The 9,763-nt window shown below is 49.9% G+C and overlaps 1 protein-coding gene across 1 annotated transcript; it reads right to left on the reverse strand.

Annotated features, from left to right (window-relative positions):
- Positions 1-3,353: 3,353 nt before the first annotated feature.
- LOC109177136 lies at positions 3,354-6,224 on the reverse strand. Its single transcript, XM_019326438.1, has 2 exons — positions 5,949-6,224; positions 3,354-3,695 (listed from the first exon to the last, which is right to left on the reverse strand). Exons 1-2 carry the CDS (start codon positions 6,222-6,224, stop codon positions 3,354-3,356), a joined length of 618 nt encoding a protein of 205 aa, XP_019181983.1.
- Between the last annotated feature and the right edge of the window lie 3,539 nt (positions 6,225-9,763).

Here is a 9,763-nt window from a genome sequence, read left to right on the forward strand (position 1 = left end):
TGCTTGGTAATATAAATGATGGATTTAATTAACCTGGGGTAGACCCGAATTACTAAACCCTATAAATAAGGGATAGGAAAAGGCGTTGAATGTGTGTCACGATGACAACTTTGTATTGATAATGTTTATAGAAGGGTTACAAGGTGAAATGTAATAATAGTACCAAGAAGTAGATGTCCTAACCCAGACAATAATCAGTCTTTTTATACTAGCTAACCTCCCAATCAACCCCCCTATTCTTGCAGGGCAGTTGGATCGCGCCTGGATCGGGTCCACGCGGGCACCCGGGGCCGTCTCATGCTCCTGGGCCGACGTAGGCCCTGACAGAGGCCGCCCCTAACCGGGCCACGGTTGGCCCGTAGGCCGAGGCCTTGGTCGGTCCCAGCCGGGGCTGCCCTAGGCCCTTCGCACCGGCCCACCGGGGTCGGTTCGCCCCGAGCCCATGCCTAATATACCCATCATCAGTCCCCCACTCTCCGAATTGCGAGTCGTAGCCAACGAAGGAGAGTAGCCCGAGTCGAAGGTCGACCCCAAGCCCACGGGGTGTCGCCCGCCCCGCTCCCGGGTACCTCGGTGTGCTTCCATTGCGATCGGGACTTCTTCTTCACAGGACACTCATAAGTCTCGGATTCCCCCCCCCCCCCACCCTCCATAAATGCCTTGGGAATCCCACATGTCACACCCATCAACTCCCATCAACTTTCCCATTCCCCAAGCTTGACTTTTTATCTTCTTATCCCCTTTTCAAAATTCAAACTCCCCAACTACCCAAAATCTAATCCAATCTCCCCCCCCCCCCCCCCCCCCCCCCCAATTTTCCTTACTTAAACCTTCTCCCTCTCCCATTTTCTACACTCCACCCACACTTCATCCACACTCTCTCCCCTCTCCACCCGTCGGCCTACTCTCTCCCTCACTCCCCGCCGATCTCCGTGACACGCCGGCGACCACCCCGCGGCTCTCTGGCTTCCCCACATTCCCTCCATCCGACCACGGTTTCCTCCTTGCATGTCCACCGACTTCGACGCCATCGATTTTGACGCCCTCTTCGAGTCCCTAGGCGATGCCGATCTCTCCATGGAAATCGACGAGGCCGACCTCCTGGGGCCCCCCTATGGCAGCCGAGGCCCGCACCGGCCTCCCTCTTGACACCCCAGTAGAAGCCCGCCATCTTCAAGCCGTGCCAGGGGCCATCAACACCTCCACTCGTAAGTTAACTCGTTCCGAACTCGACCCCACTATTCCCCGTTCCGTGCGTCCTTACATCACCGGGGAGGACTTGGATCTCGTGCGGTTGTACGTGGGGCCCGACGTGGACGTCCGTGCACCCCCCCCCCCCCACACGAGAATGTCACCGAGCCCCCAGAGGGCCGGTTCTTCGGTGTCCACGTTCTCTCTCTTGCCTCAGGCATACGGTTTCCTCTCCACACCTTCGTGGTCGAGTTGTTGAACCTCCATGGGGTCCCCCCGGGGCAACTAGTCCCCCACTCCCACTCCATACCGATAGCCTTCCTCCTCCGTTGCGAGGACGTCGGGGTCACGCCCTCCCTCGATCTTTTCCACTATATCTTCCAAGCCGGCAACTCCTCGGGAATTTAGAGCAAGGGGTTCATGGCCTTCTCTCGGCCCAAGCCGGTATGAAAATCTTCAAAGACCCAAAAACCATTGAATGGAAATCTAAGTTTGTGTACCTCTCCGTAGGCCCCGAGCTCTCTTTCAACGCCCCGGCGTGGAATACCCATTTCCTTAAATACTCCACTCCCCCGGGCACCCCTTCCTTAGTTGCTAGCGCTAAAAAATTCTTAGGAGACAAGGAGGAGCTTAGGATGGAGGCCTTGATGACCCCGGAGAGGTTGGCCGCCTTGGGCTTCGTAGGTGGGGCCTCGCCGTTCCGGGCGTTGCCTCCCTCCCGGGGCCAAGCCAGATCCGAGGCCGCCACCTCGGGGCGTGTCGAGGCCTCCTCAGACGAGGTCGAGGCCGAGGGGCACTCCGGGGTCCCCTTGGGCGAGGCCTTGGTCAAGAGGCCGGAGGACTACGAGTCCGTCTTCTCCGCCACCGAGTCCGAGATTGAAGTCGCCCCGTGCGAGGTCAAGGTTGTCCTGCCCGAGGCTGAGGTTGACGTCGAGCCCCGCCCCACCGTGCCAGGAGGTTGCTCTTGTCCCCTCTTTGTCGTCTTTATATATATGTCCATATGTCTCTTGTTTTCCTTTATACATATGTCTTCAAGATTGCTGCGTTTGATAAACGCGTTCTGCTTATAGGTGGGTCCTCCACGATGGTCTCTTGCGGGGAACTGATACGCCGTGCTGCCGCCGCTCGAGCTCCTGCGTCCAAGAGACAGAGAGTCGCCCCCGAGGGCACCGGCCGTGCCCCCAAGGCGTCGCCTTCCGACACGCGAGCTGGGACTCGTGGTTCCGTTCCTACCGGCGCCGTGGTTACTTCCGCGCCTCCTCCTCCCGCTCCTACCGGCGGGCTGGCCATCAGCGAGATGAGAGCTTTGCGCCCGAGATGTGGGGCCTACCAGCTGAGTTGGCAGACCCAGAGGCCGAGGAGCGAGGCCCAGACCCTCCGGAGGAGGCGCGGGCAGAGATCGACGTCAACCTGGACCCCTCTCACACACAGACATCCTCCTTGGTGGTCGGTTCTTCCCGTGACGGGGTTGCCTCTGAGGCCTTGGAGGGGGAACACTCAGCAGCGGCTCGCCATGAGGGCGCCCCCTAGAGAGTCGTAGATATAGGCCCTTAGCTTTATATTTTTGCCATGTATTCCGGATTTCTAGACTTTATGTATGGAACCGTTGTTTTATAACTTGCCTTGCTTCAAATATCTTTTCCATGCTTGTTTTATTTTTTTTTTTATTTTTTATTTTTGATATGTCCACAGGTCGGAGGGTGCCCCTCCAGCTCGGACACTTCCCGTCGGGCTAGCGAGGCTAGGCCTCGTGCCTCCTTAGGGCAGCCGTTGGCCCCAAGTCATCGGACTTGGACCGCTAAGCTCTTCCGTCGGAGTTGGTACGCGAGGTCGGGCCTCGTGCCTCCTTAGGGCAGCCGTCGGCCCCAAGTCACCGGACTTGGGCCGCGAAGCTCTTCCGTCAGAGTTGGTACGCGAGGTCGGGCCTCGTACCGCCTTAGGGCAGTCCATCGGCCCCAAGTCACCGGACTTGGGCTGTTAGATTCTTCCGTCGGGGTTGGTACGCGAGGCCGGGCCTTGTATCCCCTTAGGGGTAGTCGGAGGGGTTGTACGGGCGCAGCCACCCCGCCCCGAAGACTGAGATGAGTCCTTGGCGAAGTGTTATTGCATTTTATTAAAATCGGAATGGGGGCGGATCACCATACAAAAAAAAATGGAAACTATCACTGAAAGTACTTGAGCAGGTGCTCAGTGTTCCACACCTTATCTATCGTCTTACCTTTCGGAGTCTTGAGTTTGTAGCTGCCGGGACGGACCACGGTTGTGACTATGTACGGGCCTTCCCATCTCTTGGCGAACTTGCTCCCCTCAAGGGGCTGACTTGCTTTGCGCCTCCTCAGAACGTAGTAGCCGACCTGGAAGTAACGGGGTCGGACTCGCTTGTCATGGTAGGCTTTGGCCTGGCGCTGGTAATTTTCGGCGTGGGTGGCCGCGACCTCCCTCTTCTCGTCAATAAGGTGGAGCTCGGTCCTGTTGTTGTCCTCGTTCATGTCGGGGTCGTAGACCTGAGCCCAATAGGGAGGTATGGCTACCTCAGCAGGGGCCCGAGCTTCAAAGCTATAGGATAATGAGAATGGGGTCTCCCCGGTGCCCTCCTCGGGGTGGTGCGGTAGGTCCACAGGACGACATTCAACTCCTCCACCCACGCGCCCTTGGCTGATTCTAGATTCTTTTGGAAGCCGTCCACGATAGTGCGGTTGACATTTTCAACTTGGCCGTTGGCCTGGGGGTAGGAGACAGCCACACGGGTGTGCGTTATGTGCCATTGGGCACAAAACTCACTGAATTCCTTGCTTTCAAACTGGCGCTCGTTGTCCGTGATGATCTGCATTGGGACCCCAAAGAGACACAAGATGTTCTTGTAGATGAACTGCTTGCACTAGGCGCTTGTGATGCTGGCTAGGGGTTCGACTTCTACCCACTTAGTGAAGTAGTCCACTGCTACTATCAGGTACTTCCTCTTGCCCGATCCCATCGGGAGGGCCCCGACCGCGTCGACCTCCCACCGAGAGAACGGGATGACCGAACTGATCGGGGTGTAGTTAGTGGCTGGACGACCCGAGCCAACCTGGAATTGTTGACAGGTTGGGCAACTCCTTGCATAGTTCGCGCACTCCTTGGCCGTCCTGAGCCAAAAGTAACCCTGTAAGATGGCTCTCCGGATCATGGTGTAGGCCCCTTGGTGGGCTAAGCAGGTACCTTCGTGAATTTCCTCCATGACCAGCCCTGCTTCCTCGGGGAACAAGCAGCGCAGTAAGGTGCCGTTGTAGGACCGCTTGTAGAGTGTGTCCCCGATGAGTAGGTAGGTTGGGGCCCTCCTCTGCACGAGCCTGGCGTCTGCTTCGTCGGGGGGGGGGGGGGGGGGGGGAAGGACGCCCGACTCCTTGTACACCTTAAGGTGGTCCAGCCAACAGGCGGGACGAACTTGCACGGGCAGGTCAGGGTAGGCCTCGAGGCTGGACCTTGCGAGGTCCTCCACCCGGGCGATCTTGGAGATATGTTCGGGAGTCCCTTGTCCGAGTTTGGAGAGCATGTCCGCGTCCGCGTTCTGTTCTCTGGGTACCTGCAGGACCTAGTGGTGGATTAGTTGTCCCAAGAGTTGTAGCACCATGTCACAGTACGTCCTCATCCTGTCCTCGTTGGCCTCAAACGCCCCCGTAACTTGCCCCACCACGAGCCTAGAATCACAACTTATCTTAAGCTTCTCGGCCCTCATACTCAACGCGAGCCAGAGACCCCCGAGAAGGGCCTCATACTCGGCCTCGTTGTTTGAAAATTTGAAGTGGAAGCGAAGCACGTAGTAGGCCCTGAAACCCTCGGGGGTTACGAGGACGACCTTGCCCCCGCATCCCTTGACACTCGAGGACCCATCTGTTGATAGGGTCCACCACTCTTCCTCCTCGCTTCAGGCCTGCTCGGTGGCCTCCCGAGCGGTGCACTCGACTATGAAATCGGCAAGTGCTTGCCCTTTTATAGTAGGTCTTGGCTTGAACTGGATGTTGTACTGGCTTAAGCGCATGGACCACCTTACCAACCTGCTGGCCGACCTGGAGGACCTTAACACCGACTCCAGAGGCTGATTTATTAAGACATGAATGGGGTGTGCCTGAAAATAGTGATTGAGTTTCTTTGCGGTCACATCCACTGCGAATATGGCTTTCTCGATGGGAGAGTACCTGAGCTCGGCTCCACGGAGGGCACGACTCGCATAGTAGACAAGGCGTTGTATGCCCGCGTCATCCCGGACCAGCACGGAGCTGATCGCGGCTTGTGATATGACCCAAGTACAGGTACAAGGCCTCCCCTCTCACGGGTTTGGCGAGCGGGGGCAACGACATCAGCTTGGCCTTGAGGTCGTCGAAGTCCTTCTGGCACTCGAGGGACCACTCAAACCCCGTACTCTTCTTGAGGACCGCGAAGAAGGGCAAGGAAACCTTTCGGCCGACCTTGAGAGGAACCGGCCGAGGGCCGCTAGCCTGCCGTTTAGGCGTTGGACCTCCTGGAAGGACCTCGGAGGCTCCATGTCCACGATGGCCCTGACCTTGTCGGGGTTGGGCTCAATGCCCCTCTTTGAGACCATGTAGCCCAAAAACTTAGCTTGCCCCCGTGCACCCCGAAAGTGCACTTCTTGGGATTCAACCTTAAATCATAACGCTGCATAATGGAAAATACCTCGTCTACGTCACCGACATAGGCATCGGCCTCTGCGCTCTTGACTATCATGTCGTCCACATAGGCTCCATGTTGCGGTCGAGGACCTGCTTGAAGACCTTGGCCACCATCCGGGTGTAGGTGGCCCCGGAGATTTTGAGCCCAAAGGCTATGACTCTATAGCAGAAGACCCTTTTGGGGGTTGTGAAGTCCGTCTTCTCCTCCTCGTCCTCATGCATGAAGATTTGGTGGTACCCCCGGAAGGCGTCTAGGAAGCTCATGAGGGCGCAGCCTGCCGTCTCGTCCACCAGCTGATCAATATTTGGTAATGGAAAGGGGTCCATGGGGCAGGCTTTGTTGAGGTCGGTGTAGTCCACGCACATCCTCCAGGTGCGGGGTTTGGGGGCGAGGACTACGTTGGCCAGCCATCTGGGGTACAGGACCTCCCGAACGTGCCCTATCTCAAGGTGGGTATTGACCTCCTTCCTCACGAACTCTCTTCTCTCTGCGGAGAGGTACCTCTTGCGCTGCTGCACCGGCTTGGCTCATGATGGAATAATATAATATGCATGCCATATTATTATTATTATTATTATTATTATTATTATTATTATTATTATTATTATTATTATTATTAATGATAATAATAATGATGATATTAGTCAAAGGAGGAAGAAGTCATGGCAAGAAAATAGGAAAGGCTACGGGAAGTTACAACTGCAAAAATAACATTATATAAAGGCTCCGGGCTACAGACGAAGGGGGGACGCCAGTCTCAAACATAAAACCTCTCTTCTACATACATATTCTTTCTTCTTCCATATATTTCATGGCCATGGCCTTACCTATGTACATGTACTACACCTACAACTTAGTGGATTTCGGCTTGGTTTAGCCAAAAAAGGCTCGTGGTTTTCACCGTATTGGTTTCCACGTTAAATATCTTTGTGTCCTGCCTATTTATTTATTGATTCTCTGCAATCACCACTTTACATTATTCATATATTTTTATATGGAGATTATTGATCCGTATAAATACATACCCTGAGTCGTACCCTGGATCAATTTTCTTCATCAATGGTGCTCTTGTTGAGAGTGGTTGTTCACATTCAAGCGTGCTCTCTACTTTCAGTTTATCACAACTATCGCAATTAACGATCACATTGCTTTATTTGTCATACGAGGTCTCTCCCCATTCACCTCCTCTAGCGTCCCATTGTCAAAATATATCCCCATATTTCCATAAGGCTTTTCCTGCAGTGAGTGTGAGATATTGATGCTCCGCGAGTTATCTTTGCCATTTTACATATTTCAGAGAGCTTTTATTTGCAATCATCTTTTTGAAAAAAAAAAAAAAAAGATTGAATCGCCGTATCAGGGCCTGGATTTGGTTTTGTCTTGTTCATTGTTTCTACTTCTAGAAAGATTGCAATGGCAACGACCCTTTTGTGCATCGATCCGTAGAGACTGCGACTCCACCACATCCAATGCAAGCCCCATGAGCGCTAATAAATGTGGGGTTGAAGATTGCGATTCCGAAGATTCGTCGACTTGGGCTCTTCCCTGTGCGGTCTCCATGCAAGATTGGCCTGAGCCGTTGGTTATCAGCGGCTTCCCGATGATCAACTTGCACCTCTGGAAAATGGCGGCCGCATTCTCGAAGATGAAGTTGATGGTTCCGGTAATGGTGCGGTTGCGGTAGAACTGCCGGTGGACGTGCACGTAGAGGGTGGTGACTGTCCATTTGACAGTTGTAGAAGATGATCTTGTTTGATGACTATAATGACCATATATCTAGAGGCCCATAGGAGATCCCTCACCCATCCACATTAGAGACAGTGAGCTCTGAACTGAGGACCAAAATCACGAAACACACCTCCAAAAAGGCCCCTGATCTTACTTCAGCTTTGATGAATGCTATTGGAGGTTGATGGCAGTGACAATAATCATCAAATTCGACTGCATATTTTAACCACAGCCGCCGACAGAGCAGGAAAGATGCAGTAAATGGCTACTAGAAATCCATGCATGTGTTGTGCATACGTGAAAGAGGGTAGTTACTGGAAGTTTGTGGATCCCATTTCTCTCTATACCTCACCTCTGCCAAGCACGTGAAGAATGTCAATTGGCCAAAGATAAGCATTTGTTATTATTGTTATTGTTATTGTTATTGTTATTGTTATTATTATTGTTATATTATATTATATTATATTATATTAATATTTATTATTATTATTATTATTATTATTATTATTATTATTATTATTATTATTATTATTATTATTCAACTTGTTAATGTGACCAATTACCAATTTATTCCAAAACTGCTGTTGTCACTTGTATAACGTAATATGGTAAACTCTGTGCTACCAATTATATTGCGAGGCAAGCCCTGCGCTGCCACCACCGAAATTTTACGGTAAGCTCAGCACTACCTCTTAAATTTCACGGTAGCTCCGCGCTACCTCTTACAACAACAATCCCGAAGAATAAGTTTGGTGTTGGTCACAATAAATTAAAGGAAGATAGATATTTTTGAACCTATCTTCAATTTTTAATTTCACATTTAAACCGATATTAAGGGCATGCCCGCTGATCATTTGTCATATATGTCAATTACAGGAAATGACTGTCATGAACTCCTAGGTGCCCCGTGTACCTAACTGTGACTCTAATATGATCTTCAATGCTCCGAGCATGGAAGGTCAGAACTTTGGTGCTCCACGCACAAACATGTAGTCCGACTAGACTACTCGTTAATGATGCACTCCGAGTGTTATCGTTTTTATTTGGTGAACATCAGTTTCTACTTTCTTATACTGACAAATACTTGCAGTTAAGAAAGTGGGGAACTCATGATGGAATAATATAATATGCATGCCATATTATTATTATTATTATTATTATTATTATTATTATTATTATTATTATTATTATTATTATTATTATTATTATTTATGATAATAATAATGATGATATTAGTCAAAGGAGGAAGAAGTCATGGCAAGAAAATAGGAAAGGCTACGGGAAGTTACAATTGCACAAATAACATTATATAAAGGCTCTGGGCTACAGACGAAGGGGGGACGTCAGTCTCAAATATAAAACCTCTCTTCTACATACATATTCTTTCTTCTTCCATATATTTCATGGCCATGGCCTTACCTATGTACATGTACTACACCTACAACTTAGTGGATTTCGCTTGGCTTAGCCCAAAAAGGCTCGTGGTTTTCACCATATTGGTTTCCATGTTAAATATCTTTGTGTCCTGCCTATTTATTTATTGATTCTCTGCAATCATCACTTTACATTATTCATCTATTTTTCTATGGAGACTATTGATCCGTATAAATACATACCATGGGTCGTACCCAGGATCAATTTTCTCCATCAATAACATTCCCATGTTTGGTTCAAGTACGTTATGCAATTTTCCCCCGGGAATGTAAGATAACCTCCACATAAGGTTTTTAACTATTCCAAGGGAATGTGAGATACCCTCCATTTTCTTAGGTAATCTCACATTCCCTTGTGTTATTGATAATTTTGTAATTGTAATACATTGCTTTAGTTAATTATTGTTCAAACTCTTAATTAGTTAATTAATTTTAAATCATTTACTTCTATATTTTACCATTGTCTTATTTATTTATTTGATATCTGAATTTTAAATTTATTAAAATACATAAAAATAGGTTAAAAGTATTCAAGTAAAAATTATCATCATACCAAAAAAAAAATTAACTCTTCAACCAAACAGATTTATATTACATACAGCAGTTTTAAACCAAACACAAGAATATAACATTCTCAGTAATCTAACATTCCCAACAATCTAACCAAACACAGGAATCTAACATTCCCAGCAATCTAACATTCCCTGAGGTAATATAACATTCCGTGAATCAAACGCCCCCTA

The sequence above is a fragment of the Ipomoea nil genome, unplaced genomic scaffold, assembly GCF_001879475.1.
Source record: "Ipomoea nil cultivar Tokyo-kokei standard unplaced genomic scaffold, Asagao_1.1 scaffold0800, whole genome shotgun sequence".
Taxonomy (NCBI): Eukaryota; Viridiplantae; Streptophyta; class Magnoliopsida; order Solanales; family Convolvulaceae; genus Ipomoea; species Ipomoea nil.

Excerpts from the sequence above, each read along its gene's own strand:
- LOC109177136 (XM_019326438.1), bottom strand. The coding sequence starts at position 6,224 with ATGTGCGTGGACTACACCGACCTCAACAAAGCCTGCCCCATGGACCCC. Across the intron at positions 3,696-5,948 it reads TGGCCAAGGTCTTCAAGCAG|GTCTACGACCCCGACATGAA; the intron begins GTCCTCGACCGC and ends TATTGGGCTCAG.